General features: G+C 38.6%; 1 protein-coding gene across 1 annotated transcript; it reads left to right on the plus strand.

Annotated features, from left to right (window-relative positions):
- Positions 1-5,248: 5,248 nt before the first annotated feature.
- Positions 5,249-9,481, plus strand: LOC131906267 (prolactin-inducible protein homolog). The gene is made up of 4 exons (XM_059257027.1): positions 5,249-5,343; positions 6,813-6,915; positions 8,921-9,032; positions 9,354-9,481. The coding sequence occupies exons 1-4, from the start codon at positions 5,249-5,251 to the stop codon at positions 9,479-9,481; spliced, it is 438 nt and encodes a 145-aa protein (XP_059113010.1).
- The last annotated feature ends 16,400 nt before the right edge of the window (positions 9,482-25,881 follow it).

The following is a 25,881-nucleotide window of genomic DNA, read 5'->3' on the forward strand; positions in this document are numbered from 1 at the left end:
AAAGTCGTGGATACTTTCATCTGCACAATGCATCTTCTATCTTAGCTCTAATACTTATTTGGGCTTTTTGATTTGAACATTCTAACCTTTAGGACACTGACTCAATTTGCCTCATTCTCCCTAATGTAAAGTAACTAAAAAGAAGCTGTTGACGTCTTATATTCTTTTTTTATTTAAAAAACATTAAATTCATTTTACATACCAACCACAGACCCCCCTCTCATCCCTCCTCCCACTCCCCCTCAGCCTCCTTCCCTGCCCCACCCTCATCCCCTCTTCAAAAAGGGCAAGGCCTCCCAAGGGTAGTCAGCAAAGCCTGGTACATTCAGTTGAGGCAGGACCAAGCCCCTCCCCCCCATCAAAGATGAGCAAGGCATCCTACCATCTTATATTCTCTGCATTCCTTGAGATTGCCTGAATTAAGACATTTAAAACTATTATCAGAACTGAGTGGAGGGTCACCCCCAAACCTGTCAACTCCATGAAAGCAGAAAAACAATAATCTACTATGCTCTACTCCATCAAGCATAAACTACATACTCAGAAATGACCCTGAGAAAATGCTACCCAAGTTCAACATCCATTTCACAGAAAATTAAAATACATGTTCATGTAGCATTAACACAAATTGAGTTATACACCTGCATTCAAAAGAGATAAGTTACCCTTCCTGTTCACATTGCCTGGAGCTTTACATTCCTACACGGGTGCACACATTTGTCCCTGCACATCTGTCATGATGTGGTTGGTATCCCATCCTCAGTCTCTCCTGTTATCACCAGGCTGGCTTCCACGGTGCTGAAACGCTGCCACCACCTGAGATTCTGCAAATGAAAATCAATGAAACACTAATGTAAATATCACTTCTCTTGTAACACATCCAGCACACGTTTACTTCTGAAAACCATGTATTGTTATTTATTTTAAACAGATCAGCTCAATGTACAGCAAATCATATTTATTTCATTGGTGTCATTTTCATGAATTCATGAGGTGGGACCATGGTCTGCAATGTGGAGAAATGCCTCCCAAAAGGCTCTTAGGACACCCTCAGGGCAAAAGACACATAAAGAGATGAACACCCTACACTGTATTACAGTGTTGTGAATACAAATCTCTACAACAGCATAAATTGCTGCCCCTCAATTCCAGATGCATGAGACAAAGCCTGTGTCTATCCCAGAAGTACTGCTAAGTAAAAGAGAAAAGACAGAGCTCTGTTTTCTGGTACAGCTGGGCCATTGGCTCGAAAATCTGTTTCTATTTGATATTTCTCTTTCTTTCTCATTGTTTTTCATTTTATTGAAAATGGATTTTTTTCTTCATATAATACATTCTAATTATGGTTTCCCTGCCCTCCACTCCTCCTACTTTATCCCCTCTGCCCCTCCCATCCAAATCCACTCCATTTCTGCCTCTCATTAGAAAAACAAAACAAAACAAAACTGAAAAACAGGATGGGGATGGAAAGTGTGCTCAGTAGTTAAGAGTACTTGTTGATTTCTTGGATCTTGTTTTCTTGGTGTCTTCCATCCCCTCCAGCTCTTACACTCTTTCTGCCTCTTCTTCTGAAGAGTTCCTTGAGCCCCAAGGGGAGAGATTTGATGGAGAGACATCCTGTATAGGACTGAGTGTTCCAAGTTCTCTTGCTCTTTGCATGTTGTCTGGCTGTGGGTCCCTGTATTTGTTCCCATCTGCTGCAGGAGGAAGCTTCTCTGATAATGGCTGAGCAGGTGCTGATATATGAGCATGACAAGGAGTCATTAGGATTCATTTTGTTGCTACTTTATGTTTTGTTCTGCTTTATTTATTTATTTTTTTACAACAGTAGTATTTGGTTCTACCCTAGGTCCCTAGGCTATCTGGTCTCACATTCTTGGTCACCTAAGCAGTGTCAGATATGGGCTCCATTTGGTGAAGTAGGACTTGAGTCAAGTCAGATATTGGTGGATTATTCCCATAAGCTTTGTGTCACCACTGAATTAGCATATTTTGTACAGAAGACACCATTGTAGAACAAATGGTTTGTGGCTGGGTTGGTGTTTACATTTCCTCTTCGGTAGCCTTGCAGATACCTTTCTGCACCAAAGGCATTAAATGTAGGGATGAAATTTCTGTGCAGGCACCAGCTCAAATTCTTCATGTTCAATGAGTTGTGTAAGTGTTGTCTTCAGCAATGGGGCTTGGCTGTCAATTTGTGTAGAACAACTTGTAGTCTCCACAAGAGCCTGGGTTGTTTGGGAATTCCCAGGAGACCACTTGGGCCAACAACTAAATTAGCTGTAACACAATCCTGGTACTGGAAGCTTTATTTGGAAACAAGTGATACCCATTTGGGGCTCTGTCTCCCCATTAATTGATGGTTTTATTTGTTTTGCCTTCATTTTTGTATATATTTTAGGGAGCTTCTACTGTATTGTTTCGTTGACACCCCTAAAATGGCGTTAATTTTAGCTGTCTTTCCTATATGCCCAGCCTCCTCCTGCACTGATAGGTTTAGAGGCTAAACTACTATTAGTCTTTAATGAAGAATAGTTCCTGTGGTTAAATAAGGATCCAGGCTTTTCCATAGATGTAACATTATTTGATTATGTTTCATCTCTCAGTTACCTTATCTTATTCCTGTTGAAAGCTGACCTGATCAACTGAGGCTTGCCCTGAGGCCTTGATGTATGGAAAAGGAATATAACTCCTTTTCAAAACTAGGAACATGCTTGGCAGAGCCAATAATACCCTAGGGCAAGGGCTTTGGGCAATTTTCCCTGAGGCCCTGATGTATATATAGAGATCCTAAGAACCCAACTCTTCCCATTGTAGGGGGCTATGCTAATCAGTCTCAAGGCTGCTGTGTGCTCCAGTCTGTGATGTTCTTGAGATACCCTGTGTTCCCTTGTGTAACATTATTCAATTAGCTTCCTGCCAACTTCTTCTGTTTCTCCCCCAGAAATACTATATAAGATGCTTTACTTCTTAATAAGGTTGCTTCTCATAAGACATAGCTTTTTTTGTTGTTGTTGTTGTTTTGTTTTTTTTTTGTTTTTCGAGACAGGGTTTCTTGGTGTAGCTGTGCGCCTTTCCTGGAACTCACTTGGTAGCCCAGGCTGACCCTCGAACTCACAGAGATCCGCCTGCCTCTGGGCCGGGTGGTGGTGGTGCACACCTTTAATCCAAGGCATAGCTTTTGAAAGACCTCCTGATCCTAAACTTTCTTACATTTTCTAACTTTTTTCCTGTTTATTTTCTGATCTCCTGATCCTCTCTCCCAAGGACCCTGTCACTGAAGAATGACTTGCTGGTCCAGGTCATCTTTTTCCCCATTTTCCTGAACTTAAAGCAATAGAAACTTTAACAATTACAAGGAATCAATGAAATAAAAAACTATTTCTTTAAAAATTAAGCAAGACTGACAAACAGATAAATTAAACAAAAGAGAAAGAAAACTCAAAAAATTCTTAAGTAAACAATGAATGTAAAGGAAATGAGGAAGTTCATTTAATGAGTTTATATTTAAAAAAATATAAGGATGCATAGCATCTGGTACTTGAGAATAGCCCCTCCCAATCCACAGGCAACACTGGTAAAATAAAAAGCTAATGGAGCAGATGCCATCTCAAACCACATGTAAACTCGAGATCCTGTCACCTCAGCAATCTACCTCAGGGAGAATTCTGGAATAGCTGACACTCTGAATTCTGAGCAATCCTGACCCATCCACTCTTAGACATCACCTTGCCATCTAACACAGGGTATCAAGATTCTCTTGTTTCAATGGTAGGTGGGCTAATCCATAGGTCCCCTAGTTACTCTAACTCTGCAAGAGTTTCTTCAGCTTACTTATTATCTTGGAGTTCAGTGGAGGTGAGCACAAATTCCCATTGAAAATGGAGCCCAGTATCTCTCTTCACATCTGAGCTCCCCACAGGTGGAAAAAGCAGACTGAGGGGTAAATGCTGTTAGAGGAGCAAAGGGCTAGAATTGCAAGACCTTTCCTGGAAGTTTCTGGATTATAATCCCTACATATTTAACGTGTAAAAGAAAAAGTATCACGTAGGACACCCAAGACCAAGGACAAAGGAGATTTATTTGTACCAGAGAGACAGAGGGCAGGGGAAAAGCAAAAAAAGACAGGAGATAGAGGACAAGGGAGAAGGGAAAGGAACAAGGGAAAGGGGGCAGGAATATTTGTCCGAGAGTGACAAGGCTGCCGCTGAATAGAGGGGAGACAGATGTAGCACATAGGAAAATAGCCGTTGATAAAAATACAAAGGGAAACCTTGTGTCAGGATAACGTGTTTGATTTTAATTAGACATCTTAATTAGGTGAGCCAAAAGGGGCTTTTGAGTGCTGGACCTCAATACTATGATAGCAAGACCTTGGTAGTCAGTCTCAGGAGGAGGAAGTGTCCAAATAATGGAACAGACCTTGGTGGCTAGCTTTAGGAATGTAATCTAATGGTTTTTAGCAAGGAAGAGGGGATGGGGGAGAAGGGCAAGGCCTGCCAGAGTCCTGTTCACCACACTAGGGCTGTCCAGAGTCCCTTCAACGTGAACCTAAGTCTTCTGGAAGAACCAATACACAAGAAGCTAAGCTGACTGAGTTTTTGCTCTCCGAAGAAATGGTTAAAATTATATCAAATTTATCTGTACCCCCCAAGTCACATGTTACTTCTTCATAAAAATATGCCTTGAATTCTCAAGAAACTTTCTATGCGTGCAAGGGAGGACCATCATATCCTACAGATGACCCATTGGACCTACAGACACAAAACAAGTGAGTTGAGTAATAATAAAATTGGTAGTCATAGCTCAACTACAGAAAAATTTTGAGGTGAGGTTCTCTGAGTTACTAAGTAGGTGAGATTCTATGGTATCAGAAGATAGAAAGAAGTAATTAACATTTACATATCTCCACAATAAGAGCAGGTAAGGAAGCAAAGGATTAAAAAACAAATCTTACTTATGAAAATTGGAAGTGGATCCACCCTAATAATCTAAGAACATTCTAATCTCATATTGGCAAAACAAAGAAAAACTCATTTCTTATTCACTATAATCCAATTTGAAGTTCCAGCTGAATACTGACCTTTGTTACAGAAGAATAAACAAGGTCTCAATGGAAGGGATCCCAACATATGACGATTTCAACTGGGTGGAGCTGCCCATCTGCTTCATTTGTCCACTGGCTACAAATAAAAGTAGAGATCTGGGTTCCAGATCGTCAAGACTCAGGAGTGTCAACTCTTACAACATGCTTTCTCTACAAGTTCTCCACCAGCTGGGAGCTGTTATACATCTCCTGGTTATGTGCTTAATTCTGGAGACTGCCTATGGTCAGGACAATAGGTAAGGCACTCCTTTTCCCTCACCACCTTCCTAGGATATGTTCCTACTTGATGAGAACACATATTGGATTCTCATTATTTGTGTCTCTGAGTTTCACTTTTCTAAACTCTGAGGCAATATGTAGCTTCTCAAGCCTATGTCTTGATACCAAATTACTAGGTGATAATTAAAAGTTTCTGTTAAAAATGACTTTTCTGCATAGGTTTATAGTTTTATCATTTTCATCAACATGAGAAATATGAGCAGAGAGGTGAGCTTGCCCTATATTTGGGGAATAAGCAATGGATAGGCTATAATTCATCTCTAATTTTAAGCTTTGTATATAGAAGCGAAGGAATGTACTTTCAAGACTCCCCTGGTAACAGAGTGGATGTCTTGACTCAAATAACAACAAAAACAAGACTAATAAATTACCCATAGAAAAATTATTATAAAGCAAAGGCCAACATCTTCATCAACTCCAATATGTAGGGCTCTGTTGACCACAATGGGAGCAGGTTTGTTTAAACAAAAGAAAATAATGCAGAAACTTGATCATGTACCCCACTCTTCTCTACATGTTCCTTTACACAAGGTTCCTCATGTGATAAATCTACTATCTAAGTCTGTGACAGAAGGAGGAAAGAAATGTCAGATTCAAATTCCTACAAAGAAAAAAAAATATACAAAGGATTCTTTGACTTTTTACAAGAGGAAAGCCTTGAGTTACAGGGAGAAATCAGAGTCCACTAGCAGCACACAGAACCATGTGGGAAAGGAGAATCTACCAGATGGTAATGAATCCATGGAGATTTGGATGGGGAAATTTTACCTGCTATGGGAGACCATTTCGTTAAGAGAGGTAGAGGTCTGGGCAAAACAGGAAATGATATCAAGAGGATTTGAGTTGAGAATAGAACTTTTGTCAACTAAAACTTCTGGAGCTCCCTACATCAGAGTTAAAGAGCAGTGAGCTGAAGAAAAAATACTGAGATGAATCAGTTGTTACTATAAAGCTGGTTGATCTACATGATTGAATTAAGAGACTCTGGGGTTTTCAAATCCTCTGCTTTGAGAAGGGGGATTTTAGATAATTGTATAAGGAAAAGAGAATGGTGAGTGTACTGAAGTAGACTGTGAAATTATGAACCTCTACCAGGGAATAGTGACTGGGAATAGACAAAGAGAAAGAAGCTTTGCCAGCCCAGGTCTCCACATTCAAGAGGTGACCAGGACTGTGGCCATTTTTTTTTTTTTTAATATTCTGGCCTCCATTTGTCTCATCCTGTTGGATATGTGTGTCGGCTAGAAACATGGAATACTTTGAGAGAAGTTGCATGCAGAGGGTCCTTCCAGAGTAAAGTGTTGAACTTCACAAGTGTCTCCTTGACAGTTGGTTCCTGATACTCTCTGCCTATTAATAAAAGGACACCTGAGTAGTGGACTTTAACGTGATTTTTTTTTGTTTCTGCTTTTTTCTACTGTTACAGGAACAATCTATTTTCAGTAAACATGAAAATTTCTCCAATAAAAAACGCAAATGAATGTACAGTAGAAATCACAATTACAAACAATGTGGATAAATGTATGGCGGTAAGTGAGTAACAGAGTTAACATGAAAAAGAAGTATTATCATAAAGAAATTTCAGCGAGTTGATATGGTGCTAAATGCTGCTCTTTAAAGTGTTTCTGTGTACATAGCTCTGAAACTCAGATAAATTGTGTTAGAAATGTATGTGTTACAAATTCCTAAAGGTAAAGTAATAGGGTTATGAAGGAGATTGCTGAGTGGGGGCTTTTAACTGTGGGCTAAAGGTCTTCACAAGGAAACAAGAGGAAAATTTAGGAGGAAGGAAAAGGAATGGGAAGCACGAAAATAAGGAAAATGGCAATGCAACAAAGATAAACATGAGATGCAATGAACAAGAAACACTATCAGTCTATGTTCCTTCCTCCTCTCACCCCCTGACTCCACCTCATGCAGTAATTGTGGAGAGTCAAGAAGAGGCTGATCAATATACTTTTAGCAGGTCTAAGAAATATAGCAGAGAGGTGACTGTGCTGTCCCTTAATGTGAGGGCTCATTTACACCCTATAAGCATGGACACACACTGTCTCCACCTTCATTCCTAGGTCTACTTTCTTCTTCGGTTGTTCCAAATTCTTCACCTCCTGCTCATTGTCTTTCACAATTCCTTAACATTCTCTTTGGACTTTTAGAAAAGACATACAAAAAGAAGGTTTGAGGGCTAGAGATATGATTCAGTGGTTAAGAGTACTTGCTTTTTCAGAGGATGGGTGGGTCATGTTCTAGGGCATCTGACACCATCTTCTGGTCTTTGTGGACACTGGGTGTGCGCACACACTCTCTCTCCTATACACACATAAAAAATATATGTGTAAATCTTTTTTAAAACTGAAATTTAAAAAATCATTACAAAAAGGAGGAAAATTTTTAGTTATACCAAAAGCCATAATAGAAATACAGGGTAAAAGTCTCTGATGTTTACCCAGATAAAAATAATGCTAGAAATCTTTTTCGATCTGGGACTGGGTAGATATCCTGATGTTCTCTCTGTTCAGTTTAGAACACAGTAGACTGCTTAACCCATGTAGAAGTCATTCTTTATATTTGACCATTAATTAAAAGTTTTATATCTCTTGGCTGAAGTAAAAACAATGTCTAAACATTAGTTAGCTGGGAACTTTCAACCTGGGACTGTTTTTATTTGTATAGTGAATGAACATCTTTAAGTCTCAAATGGTGCCGGTCAATTTCACTCAGAAAGTACAAAGATTCATGAACTCATACAGGGGATACAGGTATCAATACTGTCATCTTACGATGACAGGAGGAAAAATCAGTGTGACAAGAACTGTGTCACACAGCTAGAAAACAAAAGGTAGAGAGTTGGGGTTATAAACTCTATTTGTCTACCAGTCTTTGTCACAGTCAGTTCACCACACCAGAGCTGACAACTGGTGTCTCCTGCTTTAAAACCCCTCTTGGTTCTGGAGGGGTTTGTGTCATTCTCTTTGACCCTGATTTAGACATCTTCAGCCTCAGCCCAGATGAAAAAGATCTAATACCCTAAACATAACGCAACAACGATACTCTTTGGCCCTGACATTTCTAAAATAAAGTGCTTAGTAATCCAACCCTAAACCAGTTGATGAGTCAAACATGCACAGACACACACAGACACAGATACACAGATACACAGACACATACACACAGACACACACACACACACACACACACACACACACACACACACACACACACAGTTTCACTCCATTAGATGGAAAAATATAATATATGACAACTTGTAAAAACACTTTTAAACTTCAGTCATTCACTATGCCAAGGGAAACATCAGATGTTTTCCTTCTTATACTCAATGGGGCCAAAATTAAATTTGAAACATCATTTACAGACAACTTGCTAAGCATCAAGTGTACCCTGATAGTTAGAAGGAAATATTTGATAGTCCATTCACACAGTGCCCTGGAAAATGCTTATTTTACTTCACAGTCAATCCCAGGCTGCCTTCTCTGTATTGAACTCTTCAACCCTTCCCCACTTCCTTTGCCTCAGGTAAAAGTCAGTACTGAGGACAATCCAAATATCAAGTATCTTTCTGCTCATGCAGCATACACTGCTTGCATATGTACCACAAACAACTTCTTCTGGCATATTCAAGTCTCTGGTAAGTGGGAGGGAGTATTTCCTACCTGCTTATGAATGTCAGATAACAGTGAATGTCAGGATGTATCACAGCAATAAAAAAAGCAATAAAAAAAAATAAGTAAAAGAATCAATGTTATAGCAGAAAGAAAAGGGGAAAGTGACGAGAAACCAAATTGAAATGAGGGGACAGAAGGAGCTGAAATTAAGGGAAGGGAGTTCAAACAGCAACTCTACGTTGCATATAGGAAAGGGAATCAGAGTATGTTCAGATCAGGAAGGGTGGAGATGATGCTATGTAGAGTTCACAAGTTAACAGTTCTGTCTGCTTTCCTTTTGGTAGTAAATGCTGTCCTACAAGGAAAGGCGGAAGTTGTGCCAGCTAACGGCATATGTCCTGAAGGTGAGAAAATATACCCAGTGACTACCTATATGAGGACTACTGCACGTGAAATCACTGTAACACCATAAACTGGAAGGTCTCCCATAGATCCAGATCACCAAACTACCCACTTGGAGGAGTGTTCCTTTCTTGTGTGTATCTCTGTAGTAAAATTAAATAGGGTGAAATGAACTCTGTGCTCAAATAGCTATGTAAAAAAATAAACTTCTACGACTTCACAATGAACTGTGTGCATCTTTTTTCCCATAATTACAACAGGGCATCTGCCCAGAAAGCCAAAGGTTGCTTTAACACTGTTTTCCCAATACACATTCACAAAAATGATATGATAAGAATTTGAATCCTAGTGAGTGAGAACAGGACTGGGTCTCACCACTTAGCATAGAAGAGAAAATGCCCAAAATCAGGATGAGCAACTGTTTCCAGAGTAACACTGAAATCTCAAAGAACTGACAAAAGATTTCAAGTTCTTCCACCATTACAGTTCAACTACATCCAGCTGTCCTCCCAATTCTCTGACCTATACCTTTCTTCTTTTCAACTACTGGCCAGAAAAAGACTCAGAGCTCATGGTGTATGTGGAAGCCCAGTCATTTTGTGAATTATGACTTTGACTTGACTGCAAAATGGAAAATTTGGAGAGTTAAGCAATGCCATGTGTGAGTATGAAACAAAGGCATGTTGTAAGCATGAAACACAGCCTGTGGGAGTGTATAAATCAGCAAAGCTTTTGGACAACACTCTGGAGTTACTTTGTCAAATACTTTACATACATACCTGGTCTTCCAGGATGCTCACAATTCAAAGAGATGATAGATAATACTCCCACACTATGTTTTCTGGGTCAACATATTCTCTATCAAGGATATAATGCCACTTAATGGCCATGCTTCCAAAATATATGCCACACATTCCAGGACACTTATTCCCTCTCTTCTTCTCACCCATTGCCTAGAAGAGAAAGAGATCTAGGTCACAGGAAGTGCACAGAGAACTTGATACAGTAGCACTGACAGGGGAGACAGACAGAAGCAATACTGTGGTAAGGGAGTCTGAAGCTGAAAGATGCACAAACCCACCCAGATCCCAACCCACCAGTCCTCATATTCACACCTCACTTCTCCCTGCCCACAACCTTCCCATGCCCATCCTGGTCACAGCCAGGACACAATATATAGGACCACAGGAGTTTGATGATAGAACTTTCTCCAGAAGCCTAAGTTTAGACAAAGGTAAATATAGGTAGATATGATCTTCACTCTACCTCAGAGACTCAATCAATCAAAGGAAGCCCAGCACAGACTTACTAATCTACCTCCAAACTGCCAGCTATAGGGAAGTGAGAAGGGAGAATTTCAGTAGAAAGTGGTTTTCAGTAACAGAAACCACTAGAAAGAAGCACTGACCTAACTCATCTGAATTTCTTAGACTAGTACCCCTCCTTAACACCTTTCAGAGTGATATATACATAACAAAAAAAGAATCGTGGAATGGGGAGGTAGTTCAGTGATAGAGTGATTGCCTGGCATTTGTAAGGCACAAAATTCAATTCCTAGCACAACAAAAAAGTTAAAAAGAGGAATTAGAATCTACATCTCCCGAACTAGAAAGAAATACATACTATGGGCATAATACCTTCTATTTCACCTTCTGGATATATTACTGAGCCATAGTAATAAAAAAAAATGCAGTGCTGGCACAAAAACAGGCACGTAGACTAATGGAACAAACTCAAAAGACCCAAGTGTGAGTATATGCAACTTTAGCCACTTCATATTTGACAACAGTGCCAAAACACACACACACACACACACACACACACACACACGACAAAAGAAAGCATCTTCAACAAATCGTGCTAGGAAAATTGGATGTCCAGATGCAGAGGAATGAAATTAGAACTTTATCTCTCATCTTGTACAAAAACTAACTACAAATGGATCAAATACTTAAATGTTAAAACTGAAACTGCTAGAAGAAAACATCAGAAATACCCTACATGATATAGGTGGAAGAAAGGACTTTCTGAATATGACTCTATTTGTTGCTCAAGAATTAATGCCAACAGTGACAAGTGGGAATTAATAAAACTAAAAAAACCTCTGCACATCAAGCAGAAGCCCACAGAACTATATAGATGGTATAGGACCTTTGCCAGCTATATATATGACAGAGGAGTAATACCCAGAGTATACATTCATACATACATACATATATATATATTTTTTTAAAAAAAAAAAACCTCAAAAGTCAAAGAGTCAAAAGTAAAGGGGAATCCATTCAAAAAAGGGACCTGAGACCTGAACGAGAATTCTCAATTTAAAAAAAAAAGAAAGAAAGAAAAGATGGCTAAGAAATGTCTCAAAAAACATTCCTTAATAATGAATATTCTTTTAATAACTAATATCCTTAATAATTAGGGAAATGCAAATAAAAACATCTTTGAGATTTCATCTTACCCCAGTCTGAATGGGAAAGATCAACAAAACAACCTACAGCAAATGCTGGAAGGAGTATGAGGAAAAGGGAACCCTCAATCACTGTTAGTGGGATTCCAAACTGGTCCAGCCACTCTGGAAATCAGTGTGGAGAACTCTCAAAAAGCTAAAAATACATCTGCCATATGACCCAGTTATACCACTCCTTGGCATATGTCCAAAGGACTTGACATTCTACTCCACAGAAACTTGCTCCCCCTACTTGACACAAACTTGATCAACCATATTAATTGATGCTCTAGTTACAATAGCTATGAGGTGGAAACAACCTAAATGACCTGCAGCCAAACAATGGATAAAGAAAACATGGTTCGTAATACACTATGGGATACTATTCAGTTGTAAAAAAAAAAAAAAAAATGAAATCAGCAAGTAAATAGACAGGACTAGAAAGGGTCATATTAAGTGAGGTAACCCATACACAGAAAGACAAATGTTGCGTGTTCTCTCTCATCTGAGGCCCCTAGACCCAAATATTGAAATGTGAGCATACATCTTGAAATAACTACAGAAACTAGGAAAGTAAGAAGGAACTACCACTGGGATCATTAGAGAGGAGAAAAGCAGAGTATAAGTAATCTGACTGGGGAAAGGGAAAGAACAAGGAGGGCTCTAATTAGACAGGGGGGATATAAATACAGAAGGAAATAGGAGGGTTAAAATAACAGTAAGGATGCTTTAAAAGTTATGAAGAATCATACTATTTACTGTCTACCAAAAAACTATGATACATATAAATCTGTGTTTAAACAAACATATACATATAGTTCAAATGAAATTTTCTCACCTGGGTTTACAATGCTCCCTCTAAGAATCAAATACCATCTAACAAAATCCCAATTAGAGTTGTTGGTCAAGGTTGTCTAAGAGATTCCCAAAACATTAAAAGCTATTGCCATTACCCTTTACTGTCCCCTCACCCCCAGGTGGAAGGTAAGTCCCTATTTCTAAAGACACTATACGTTTCAAACCCAGGGCCTAGAAGCTCCTGACCTGGAACTTACCTGAAATCCTCCTCCTTATGCACAAGCTTTCATGGTACTAAAAGAGGCCATGCTGGCTTTCAAAAGAGGGAAGTAACCAACAGTCCTACTCAGCTATTATATAACATCAATGAACCACACTAATAACTAGCTGTTGTGGAATTATTTTAAAGTGCATTACTTTTGTTTATGTTGCATTTGTTTAACTCTGTGAAGCTGTGTTACTGTGCCTGTCTAAAACATCTGATGATCTAATAAAGATCTGAACAGCCAATAGCAAGGCAGGAGAAAGGATAGGTGGGGTTGGCAGACAGAGAGAATATATAGAAGGAGAAATCTGGGAGGAAAGAAAAAGTAGCCAGAGAAGGAGAACTCCAGGGGCCAGCCACCCAGCTACATAGCAAGCCACAGAGTAAGAGTAAGATTTATAGAAGTAGGAGAATGGGAAAAGCCCAGGGGCAAAAGGTAAGTAGATGACATAATTTAAGTTAATGAAAGCTGAAAAGAAATAAGCCAAGCTAAGGCTGGACATTTATAAGTAATAATGATTCTCCATGTGTGATTTATTTGAGAGTTGGGTGGTGGGCCCCTCAAAAGAGCCAAAACAAAGAACAACATTTTGAAGTACCAATGTGATGCTCATATTTCCATAGGGCCTGAGAAAGCTTTGAGAAAAGGAAAAAACAAAGAGGACATGGCTCCTTTAACAGTTTCTGCCTACTGGCAAGCCCTTGATTAGTCAGTACAATAAGTAGGATTAAAAAACTAAGTAAAAATGCCTGCCATAGTGCAAGCATCAGCATTCTAGAGCTCTAGGAAGATTAAATGCAGGTCCTGGTCAGACAAACCTCAACTGGCCTTGAGCTTCATGCTTAGTTTTCACAGCTCGGTAAGTGGGCAGAGCCAGCTGAGACCTGAGTGCAGAGGATCCACATGTAGGTTAGCAGTTTAAAGGTTTGTTCATATGGTCAAAAAAGGCTGAAGATACACAACAAAAGAGGTCCAGATAGAAAACCCTCTAAACAGGATACAGTGTGTTTAACAATGTGTGTAGGCTTAAGGAAAGAAAAAAAGAATAGTCATAGAAAGAAATGAATAGTTTAAAAATAATAATAAAGTCTTTAAAGAAAGATATAAGTAATATAAAAGAAAAAAGCCATGTAAGGTGGGAAATACACAGGAAGTCTGGATCCAGCATGTTACTGTGTTGATTTTGAATTTTTTTGATTGTTGAAAAGCAAAGGACAGATGCAAAGAGACCTGGAATTGGAAAAGCGACTGTTGAAATAAATCAGCCTACACACTTTAGGAATGCCTTAAGTATTAAAAAGTCAAAAAATATATGTGTCAAATGGAAATAAAAATGCTTTAGAGTTTTGTTTCTACAGGAAATGAGATGCTGTAGATTCCTTCGGTGTTAATATGGATCAGGTTTGATCAGGCAAGACCTGAAACTTAACAGGTGATATCTATCAGCAAAAGTTACTGCTGGTTTTCCCAGGACTCAGTCATTATCTCAAAATTTTCTCTCTGAGATCCTGAAGAAACTTTGTCCACAGACAGCAGGAAGCAGTTTGGGGAACATGACTCCACATTCCCAAGAGTGGTGTGGGAGGCTTTTGGTTATTTGGTAGGTTATGGATGTTTGCTATTTAGGGAAATATAGTATATTGATACAAATTTAAAGTTATTTTTGTTACACTGTATATATGTTTCTACTCTTGTTTAAAAGATTTTTGTATATTGATAAAAATTAAGGTTATTTTTGTTACAACATTGTGTGTGTGTGTGTGTGTGTGTGTGTGTGTTTCTATTCTTGTTTAAGGTAATTTACCTATGCAGTTTATTTTAAAATGTAAGGTAAAATTCTAGTTTTTGAAAACTATTATTATAAACTATATAGGATAGTCAGGAAACATAGGTTAGTGGTTAGTCATTTATAACAATCAAAATTGTAGATATGTTAGGTATGCTTTCCAAACTATATAGAGATATATTTTAGAGAGACAGATGGTCTACAAATTTTTCAAAGACCTACAGAATATGGCAATTAAAATGTGCACCAATGTGCTTCAGAAAAGATGATGGGCATTGAAGAAACTCCTAATGGAGTTTGCTTTCATTTCGGCAAGGTTAGCCACTGGATGAAGAAACTATTCTTTGCCTTTGACTGCTAATAATGTGCTATACAGACTGGACACACAGGACACACGGGAAAAAGACTGTTGAACTTTGTCAAAACAAGGTAGGATAATCTTTCAAAATTCCTGATTCACAGAAGAGTCTGTCAGATGCTCTGCAGGACACAGAGAAAAGCAACTGATAAACTTTTCCAAAACAAGACAGGACAGTCCTTCAAAGTTCCTGCTTCACTGAAAAGTCTGCCTCATACTCTAGGCCTGTAGGCTGAAGATGGATGCTCCAAGGTTGCAGAAGGAACTTTGAGTGACTGTCCAGGCAGTCAGATGTCTCTGTCTTCTCTAGAGTTTTGGAAGTTGTTTGCAATGCAGTTTTTGTTTACTCAAATGATATTGTCCTTCCAGGGTCTTTGATGGAGTTGAAGACTAGATAGTTATGCAGTTTTCCTTAGTTATGATAGAGAGAAAATTAAGTATAAAACTTTAGATTCATTAATACAGGATAGATAATGGAGTATTTTCTTTTAGTTTGCCAAACACAAATGAACTGGAATTCATTACATTGTGAATGCAATCTTTACTTGATAATTGTTCTTATTGTAAACAGTCTTATTATGTTAAAGTTAAAATCTTTCATTTTTTGTTTAGACAAAAGGGGAGAAATGTTATAGAATATTATTTTAAGGTGTGTTACTTTTGTTTACGATCTGGAACATTTATTTAATAATGCAAAGATGTGTTTGTTTAAATAAAATTTACCTGTGGTCAGGAGGCTTAGTTAGCAACTAGATGACAGGAAGTGGTAGGCAGAAGCCAGGTGGAGAAGGGTTTTTAAGTAAGGGTGAGGAGAAGCATGAGGTATTTTTGGAGGATGCAAACAAGGAGAGGAAGTGAGCTACTTGCTATTTATTCTCTCTGAGGAGCAGAATTCCACCTTAACCTTTGAATCTTGAGTTCTTTAGAGGGACAAAGATTTAGTGACGTTCTCTTTGTAGCTTTGAAAGAGTCAGTGCCTTAGGAAACAGAATTCCCTCAGGCTGCAGCTCTTCTGGCCTAACCACTGCTGGTAGGGGCAGAGTTGCACTTGCTGATTCAGACAGCCATGGCTTAAAAGGCATCAACAATTTTAAAAAAGGACAACAGTCAGCATGGTATGATAACCCTAAGGGTGCAGTCAGACCTGCTTAACAAGAGGGAAATCATACCTGGTACTGGAAACCTATCCAACTACTCAGGGATAATGAAGTGGTGGATCTAGAACTTACAACCACCACATTACTAAACCAGCATAATTCCTAACCACATTTTAAATTTGTATCCTTATATTCACAGATGATTATCCTCAACCCTCATCAAAGAAACTTTTCTTTGCAACCATATAGAAAACTATAACCAATCAACATGTAGAGCTGTGGAGCCCAGACCCAACAGATATATCTATAGCACAACTCCTGAACCAAAACTTGGGGATCATTGCAGAAGAGATAGTAGGAAGATCATAAGAGCCAGAAGATCATAGTAATGTCGGAAACTACAACCATAAAACCTTACCAACATGGCTGCCTAAATATGAGCTGTACAAGAATAATAATAGATATGCTAAAGTGGACAGTGGAAAGCCCAGGAGGCCACAACCCTACACACACAAAAAAAACTAGAGGCAACTAAGGAATGCTGAGAGTGGGAGAAATAGTCTTCTCCAGGAAACAGCAAATGAATAAGTCATCCAATATCAAGTGTTCAGCCCGGAAAACATATTCATATAAGTAGCATTATACAGACTGAGCAGGCCATATTTGTGTTTTCAGAAATATATATGTATATGAATATATATATATGTATATGTATAACAAAAATTAATGAAGAGGCCATGGATTTAAAAGCGAAAAAGGAGGAGTCTGGAGGTAGAAAAGGAAAGGGGAAAATGATGCAATTTATATTATAAACTCAAAGAAATGTTTGTTTGTTTGTTTAAAAAAAACTGGCTTTTTTCCTTCCAATAATGGTGGGACTCATACTTCTTTTATGAAGGACAGTAGGCAGTGAATGTACTACAAAGGCAAAGTGCACTCATACCTTATGATATGGCTTATGATAGATAGCTAATGCTTCCAATCCGAACTGTTCATGAACAAATAAACAGTATCACTGCCTACCACAGCTTTGCCATGGCTGATCATAAAACCCGAGAACACCATAAAGCTGCCAGGTCACCAGATGGGGGGAACAGTGGAAATAATGAAACTGAAGATCTCGGTGTACACGACAACTGTGTGGGAAATTGCAGCTGAGCAGCCCCGTCATAGGAAAAAGGAGGAGAGCTCTGGTGTTCCTGTCACACACATTCCTGATTTTGAACGATACAAAACTGGCTCCTTGATCACTTATTTATGTTCTGAGTTTAGGCTCTTAATATGGCTCTAGCTCTGAGTTTTTATCTCAGCCTCCTGCATTTACAGGTGTGTGCCACCACAGCAAGATATTATTTTATTATTTGATTTTTAAAAATAATACCTTGCAATAATGAGTTCAAGAAATAAAAATGTATGGGAAAGAAAGTTGAGAATGACATTTTCATGTATCATGAAGTGAATGGTGAACTTTACAACAAATGACACAACATGCTTACTGTCACAGTGTTACAGTTGTATGACCAACTAGCTGAAAGCTCTAGACCCAAATCCGCTATAGAGGCATCAACATTTACTTCAAATTTAATTAAGATAGCGGTTGACACCGCAAGATGACGTTCATGTGAGTCTGTAAGGCTCAAATAAATCGAATCAAAAATGAAAGAGGAAATGTTACAAACACTAATGCAATACATTGCTGTCCTGTGGATCAGAAATCTTAAATGGTGTCAAGATCAAGATGAGCTGCATGTATTCTGGAGGCTGTAGGTCCAACTTTGTTCAGAATTCTGGCAAATTTTTCAGTTCCCTTATACACAGTCCTGTACCTTTCAGAACCACAAGTAACAAAGACCTAATGAGAACCTTTACACAGAACATAAAATCTTTCCATGATGACATTTTTCTTCCTCTTTACTCACTTTTCCATCATCCTATATGTTTTCTCTGCCTCAGTGTATGTGTTATCAGAAACACCAACTGGATAACAGAGACATCTCTGCAGCTTGCACTCTACTCTCTTAATCACATCCTCAAAGGCTCTTTGTCCTGTTAGATATTAAATGTACAAATTCCTGAGATTAAAACATGGGTATCCTACTCGCAATGCTTATTGTTAACATGTAGCACAATATGTCAATATGTCAGGGTAAAGAGAAGAGAATCAGAATACGGACTTGTTCCAAGATGTTGTATTTGTTTTTTCATGCTGTGCCGCTTTTTTTCCCAAGAAGAGCAAGTAACTCTACAAGCATCTCCTTATGTAATGACAAGACCACTAGCATATTTAAGTGAGCTATCATAATTCCCTTTGATGTGGCTGTTCATTAGTATAAAGGTGACTCCATTTTTGTTCTAGTTACAAGAAAATTTACCCTTGTTTTAGTTAAAGATGTTGAGAAAAATCCACAAGTGAGCTTCCATGGCACAGAGTTCCCAAGTGAGCCATCTCCAAGTTGCTTTTCATCCTTATCTTGAGCACTTCTTTAACACATACCCAACCTTAGCAGTTTTGGCACCTGGACTCTTCCTCATCCCAAATGAGACAGTGCATTCATGTCCTAAAAAGTAAATCCATGGAGGAGACTGAATTTTCCTCTATTCATTCGGTGCAATTTACTTTCATTGTCATCACTGACCAATCAGTTTGTTTTCAACTTCTTAGAATAAAATATAAGGCCTTCAAATAGTTCTGAAACATGATAGGAGTCCAGTGAGCATTCCATTGAATCACATTAACCAACTAAGATTTACTGAAGAGCCCCAAGCAGAAGGGGAGTTTTCTGAGGAAGGTATTCCTGTTGTGGGGCTCAGAACAGAGTTCCAACCTGTATCATCTTGTACTTCCTACATCCCTCAGCCAGACTTTACACTTTACAGTAAATGCTGAGTGGATATGACAAGGGAAAAATCAAGTTTTGAAAGAGTCATCCCTGAGATGAAATACCCTTACATTGCGGTTGGAGGTAAGGGTGAGAATAGAATAGCATTTGTATATAAGAGCACCTGGGTAGAAGTCAGCTGAGGGTGTGGGAATAAACAAAAAGCCAATTCCTGAATTCAACATGAAAGAAAAGAAAACCGAATGGTGAAACTTACTGAGAGAGAAAAAAAATATTTCATTCACCCAAGAGACAAAAGTGGTGAGTGTGGCTTAAGGAATATTGCATGAAAATAAGCAATGAAAAATGTAAAAAAAAAAATTAAGTTAAAATCTACTTGGCCCATCTAGTGTGGATCAGAGGAAAACCAGAGGAGAAGAGAGCAACAGTTTTGAATAGGTGGGGAAAGGCATTTACCTTCTAATGTGCTCAGAGAAGATTTGGAAAGAGAAAACAATAAGAGTCCAAGAAAAATATGCTGACATGCTAAAAATTCTATAATAAAAACTGTCCATCTTAATTTTATAACAACAAAAATGTGAGAGCCAGTGAGATGGCTCAGCAAGTAAGGCGCTTCTGTCAAGCCTGAGAGCCTGAGTTCAGTCCCCAGGCCCACGTGATGGAAGGAGAGAACTGAAAAGTGGTCTGTCGACACAGGCACACTACAGCATATGCACTTGTGTGTGCTCAGGCACACATACACACACACACACACACACACACACTTTATGTGTATTTTAACGTCTTTAAATAAAGTTAGTCTTTTTAAAACTTAATTTAAGCCGGGCGGTGGTGGCACACGCCTTTAATCCCAGCACTCGAGAGGCAGAGGCAGGCGGATCTCTGTGAGTTCGAGGCCAGCCTGGTCTCCAAAGCGAGTTCCAGGAAAGGCGCAAAGCTACACAAAGAAACCCTGTCTCGAAAAACCAAAAAAAAAAAAAAAACCAAAAAAACAACAACAAAAAAAACAAACTTAATTTAGTTGCATGCCTCAAACAATAATATTTATTTGGGGAGATAGGACCTCATTATGTAGTACTGGCTGGTCTGGAACTATTTAGACTTGCACTCACAGGTATCTACTGCCTCTGTCCCCCAAGGGCTGGGTTTAAAGGTGTCTATCACAAAGCTCAGCAATAATATTTAACTCATTTTTTCATACTTTTAATATATTCTTTTCCTATATAATTTATTAAAAGCTGATTTACAACTATTTCCAAATCTTAAATACTACATATGTTCCTAAGGCATTGCTCTATTTTCATTTCTATTGCAGTAATAAAATACTCTTGACAGAGAACAACCTAGGAAGAAAAGGGTTTATTCAGCTTATAGTTCCAGGTCACAATTCATCATTGAGGGAAAGCTAAGGCAGGAACTTAAGCAACTAGTCACATCACACCCACAGTCAAGAGCAGAGAGAAACAAAAGCTTGCTAGGTTGCACATGCTCAGCTAGCTTTCTTTGCTTATACAGTCCAGGAATACCTGGCCTGGGTATGACGTGACTCACAGTAGGTTGCATCTTCCAGAATCAGTCAAGAATCAAGATCATCCCCTACAGATATGTCCATAGGTCCATAGTACTGAAATGTTGCCTTTACTTAGGTATTTAGGGCCAACAGATAGTCATAGTGATTGACTCCTTACAAATCTTTCTAGAAGTTCCTCACATATCTTTTTATCTTTGTTCATTCACTAGAGCAGTCATTAGTAATGACCTCCTCTTGGATATCTTTTGGTGAAATTATTCCTTCAGTATTCCTTGCTTTACAGTTACCATTTTTGTCTCTTGAATGAATGAAAATAGTTTCCTCTCTTAGGAAAACCAGAAGGATTTACTATAACAAAACTAGAGAGCACAAGTGGGGGCAGGCGGGGTGGGGGCTCTGACTCCTTTGCCTATTTGTAGGGCCTTTTTTCTACTGAGTGGCCTCACTCAGCCTTGATGTGATCACTGGCCTTAGCTGATCTACCACCAGAATGAGGCTGGCCTCTGGACACTCTGACTAGACAGTAACCTTGATCTCTTAGTCTAGCACTCCACCCCCCAGGCATTAGTCAGCTGGATAATGAAGACAGAGGCTGAAACAAAGACCTACTCAACACACAGCAGATCCTACACACCAAGAAGAAACAGTCCATGCAGTTGTCAAACTTTTCATTAGTGTTTCTTAGGGACAGGATGCATGTTTTCTTTCTATAGCCAGTGTGAGTGCCTGACATGGACTGTATGCTCATAAAAGTGTATGAATGAGCAACTGTTTTAGCTTATTCAAAAAAATCTGAAAGGGAAATAACAAAGGAATTTGCAAAGCAGTTGTAAACAAATTACAAAAGAAGTATACACAGCTAATTTTACAGGGGGTAAGGGTATATGACTTAGAATAAATGAGTATATTTATATTTTTAAATTTAAATACCAGGTTCTCCACATCAAAAAAATCATCCACCATGATCAAGTAGGCTCCATCCCAGAGATGTAGGGATGATTCAACATACAAAAATCTATCAATGTAATCCATCATATAAACAAACTGAAAGAAAAAAAAAACACATGGTCATCTCATTAGATGTTGAAAAAGCCTTCAACAAAACCCAACACCCCTTCATGATAAAGGTCTTGGAGAGATCAGGAATACAAGGAACATACATAAACATAATAAAGGCAATTTATAGCAAGCCAACAGTCAACATCAAATTAAATGGAGAGAAACTCAAAGTGATTCCACTAAAATCAGGAACAAGAAAAGTCTGTCTACTCTCCCCATATCTATTCAATACAGTACTCAAAGTTCTGGCTAGAGAAATAAGACAACAAAAGGAGATCGTGAGGATACAAATTGGAAAGGAAGAAGTCAAACTTTCACTATTTGCAGATGATATGATAGTCTATGCTGTAGATGATTGACTGATAAATAAAACTCTGATTGTCCAGTAGCCAGGCAGGAAATATGGGTGGGACTAGCAGAGAGGAGAACTGGGGAAACAGAAAGGTGGAGGGGAGAGACGCAGCCAGCCGCCGCCATGAAAAGTGAGATGTAAGGCACCAGTAAGCCATGAGCCACATGGCAAGGTATAGATTAATAGAAATGGGTTAATTTAAGATATAGGAACTAGATAACAAGGAGCCTGAGCCATTAGGCCAAACAGTTTAAATAATGTAAGCGTCTGTATGTTTATTTTATAAGTGGGCTGCGGGACTGCCAGGGCTTGGTGGGAGCGAGAGAGAAACTCTCCAGCAACAAAGTTCCAGCTTTGACCTGGAAGTACCACCCCCTTTGAGGCTTCAGTAACTGTCACACCTACAAGGCAAAGTGGAGAGAGGACCCCTGAAGACCCAAGATCCAGAGGGGCCAGCTCTCTTGGCTCTGCCTTATAGGCGTGACAGTTACCGAAGCCTCAAAGGGGGTTGTACTTCCAGGTCAAAGCAGGAACAGCTACCACTACAAGTCTACATAAGTGATCCCAAAGATTCTACCAGGGAACTCCTACAACTGATAGACACCTTCAGTAATGTGGCAGGATACAAGATTAACTAAAAAAAAAATCAATAGCCCTCCTATACACGAATGATAAATGGACCAAGAAAGAAATCAGAGAAACATCACCCTTTACAATAGCCACAAATAATATAAAATATCTTGGGGTAACTCTAACTAAACAAGTGGAAGACCTATATGACAAGAACTTTAAGTCCTTGAAGAAAGAAATTGAAGATATCAAAAAAATGGAAACATCTCCCATGCTCATGGATAGGTAGAACCAACATAATAAAAATGACAATCTTATCAAAAGCAATCTACAGATTCAATGCAATCCCCCATCAAAATCCCAACACAATTCTTCACAGACCTCAAAAAAAAATACTCAACAGCATATGAAAAAACAGAAAACCTAGAATATCTAAAAAATCCTTTACAATCAAGCAACTTCTGGAGGCATGAAGCTCTACTATAGAGTTACAATAATAAAAACAACTTAGTATTGGCATAAATACCAACATGTGGGCCAATGGAATCAAACTGAAGATCCTCACATTAATCCACACACCTATGAACACCTGATTTTTGACAAAGAAGCCAAAACTGTACATTGGAAAAAAGAAAGCATCTTCAACAAATGGTGCTTGCATAACTGGATGTCAACATGTAGAAGACTGCAAATAGAACCATATCTGTTACCATGCACAAAACTCAAGTTCAAATGAATTAAAGACCTCAACAGAAATCCAGCTATACTGAACCTGATAGAAGAGAAAATAGAAAGTAGCCTAGAGTGCACTGGCACAGGAGACCACTTCCTAAATATAACATCAGTAGCCTAGACACTGAGAGCAACAATTAATAAATGGGACCTCCTGAAACTGAGAAACTTCTGTAAGGCAAAGGACAAAGTAAGTAACACAAAATGACAGCCTACAGAATGGGAAAAGATTTTCACCAATCCCACATCTGACAGAGGACTGATCTCCAAAATATATAAAGAACTTAAAAAAGTAGACAGCAAAATACCAAACAATCCAATTTAAAAAATGGGCTACAGATCTACACAGAGAATTCTCAACAGAAGAATCCCAAATGGCTGAAAGACATTGAAGGAATTGCTCAGCATCCTTAGTCATCAGGGAAATGCAAATCAAAATGACTTTGAAATACCATCTTACACCTGTCAGAATGGCTAAGATCAAAAACACTGAGGACAGCTTATGTTGGAGAGGATGTAGAGGAAGGGAAACACTCCTCCACTGTTGGTAGGAATGCAAACTTGTCCAGCCACTTTGCAAATCAGTATGGCAGTTTCTCAGAAAATTGGGAATCAATCTACCTCAATATCCAATGATACCACTCACTCTTGGGTGTATACCCAAGGGATGCTCAATCATACCACAAAGACACTTGCTCAACTATGTTCATAGCAGCATTATTCATAATAGCCAGAACCTGGAAGCAATCTAGATACTGCACAAAAGCCTAATTACAAAACAATAAGGAAAGACACATTGAATAAACAACATCAGGAAACAAAAGCTCACACTAGCTACAGCTCTAGCAGTGATTTATTCCAAACTCCTATGAGTAATTTTCTGCCAAAACCCTGTATGAAATAAGATTTTTTTCTGGAAAATGTAAATAATTTAAATGATTTCTCAAAAATGACAAGCTAATATAGCAAATCACTATTAAAGAAATTTAATTTATATCAAACATCTCCTGTGTCTCGCCAACTATCTAAAAGGAAAAGAGCATACAATTACCTATGTGAAGTTTACAGAATCTTCAAGGAAAACAGGGTCTTTTTAAAAAATTGAACAACTTCAGAGAATCACAAGAAAGGTGTTCAATGGATTTTATGAATTATTATAACTTCACAAAAATTACAACACAAGAAACTTCACATGAGCCTAGATGAAGCGGGGAGGAGTAGGGGTGACTATATCAAGATACATTGTGTCTGTGTGCATTTTCTTTTTTTGTTGTTGTTTTGTTTTGTTTTTTTAAGATTTATTTATTATGTATACAGTGTTCTGCTTGCATGTATGTCTACAGACCAGAAGAGAGCACCAGATCTCATTATGGATGGTTGTGAGCCACCATGTGGTTGCTGGGAATTGAACTCAGGACCTCTGGAAGAGCAGCTAGTGCTCTTAACCTCTGAGCCACCGCTCCAGCCCTGTGCATTTTCAAAGAATAAATAAAAATGGTAAAGATAAATAAATCTCACTGACTATATAAATGCAACATCTAAATAAAACCCTGACAAATTGAGTTTATTAATGTCTTTCTAAAAATACATTATAATTCTAAAAGATACTTCTAGTATCTTTCCCCTCAATTATCTATTTTCCAATTTATCCAATGTGCTTGAATTCTCAACCAAATAGCTAATAGCTTACAAAGAAATTGTATTTAGATGCTACCATCTTGAATCTGAAGCTAAGAGCAACACAAAATGTATTTTGTCCTCACTCCACCTCACTGTTCCTTTTCCCACACTGAACTTAGGCTAAAGACCTTCAAACATTTTAGTCTGACAGGAAGATGTGAGTGTTGCTTCTTCTCGTATTTTTTATTAAAGATAGTGTCCATGAGTAGAAGGTCATTAGGAGGTATTTATTGACCCATCAAGTATCTATATCCTGTGTTCTAGATATGGGCACTGGGCTAGTAACCAAATGTGACATGAGAGAAAGATGAAGAAAACAATGAGGGAAGCCTTGAATTGAGAGATTGTGACCATTTACCCTCCCTTGGAAGTGTGGATCAGTGGACAAAAGAGAAAGCCACTGAGGAGTCCACATGTACAGAGGGCAGAAACCACCAGAGTGCAGAGGGAGGCAATTGGAACTCCAGAACAGAGATTTAATGGAGAGATGGCTCAGTGGTTAAAAGCACTTGATGCTCTTCCAGAGGACACAGGTTTGATTTCTAGCACCCACATGGCCACTCAGTAACTCCAGTTCCAGTGGGTCAAACCCCCTCTTGTGGCTTCCAGGGGCACTGTGTGCACATACAGGCAGAACACCCACACATAAAATAAAAATGAAAGAAAAGACTAGGCATAGTGACACTGGGCTGGAATCCCAGCACTCAGGAAGCAGAGGTAGGCAGATCACTGTGAGCTCGCGGCCAGCCAAGTGAGCTCCAGGACAGTCAAGGCTATATGTAGAGAGACCCTATCTCAAGAAAAAAAAATTTTAATAACAAAGGTTTGAGTATGACTAACATATAAAACAATCAAACTAAAAAGCCTTCATAGGTTTTTGTCATTTGAAAAAGAAGCCTTGAGTAATGAAAAACTCAAATCTTACCAAGACTTTTGTAGGCCTGTCACCCAC

The sequence above is a fragment of the Peromyscus eremicus genome, chromosome 3, assembly GCF_949786415.1.
Source record: "Peromyscus eremicus chromosome 3, PerEre_H2_v1, whole genome shotgun sequence".
Classification (NCBI taxonomy): domain Eukaryota; kingdom Metazoa; phylum Chordata; class Mammalia; order Rodentia; family Cricetidae; genus Peromyscus; species Peromyscus eremicus.

Bases quoted from the DNA above. Each gene is read 5' to 3' on its own strand.
- LOC131906267 (XM_059257027.1), top strand. From the start codon at position 5,249: ATGCTTTCTCTACAAGTTCTCCACCAGCTGGGAGCTGTTATACATCTC. The intron at 5,344-6,812 runs GTAAGGCACTCC...CTACTGTTACAG, and splicing joins GCCTATGGTCAGGACAATAG to GAACAATCTATTTTCAGTAA. The intron at 9,033-9,353 runs GTAAGTGGGAGG...TCCTTTTGGTAG, and splicing joins CTGGCATATTCAAGTCTCTG to TAAATGCTGTCCTACAAGGA.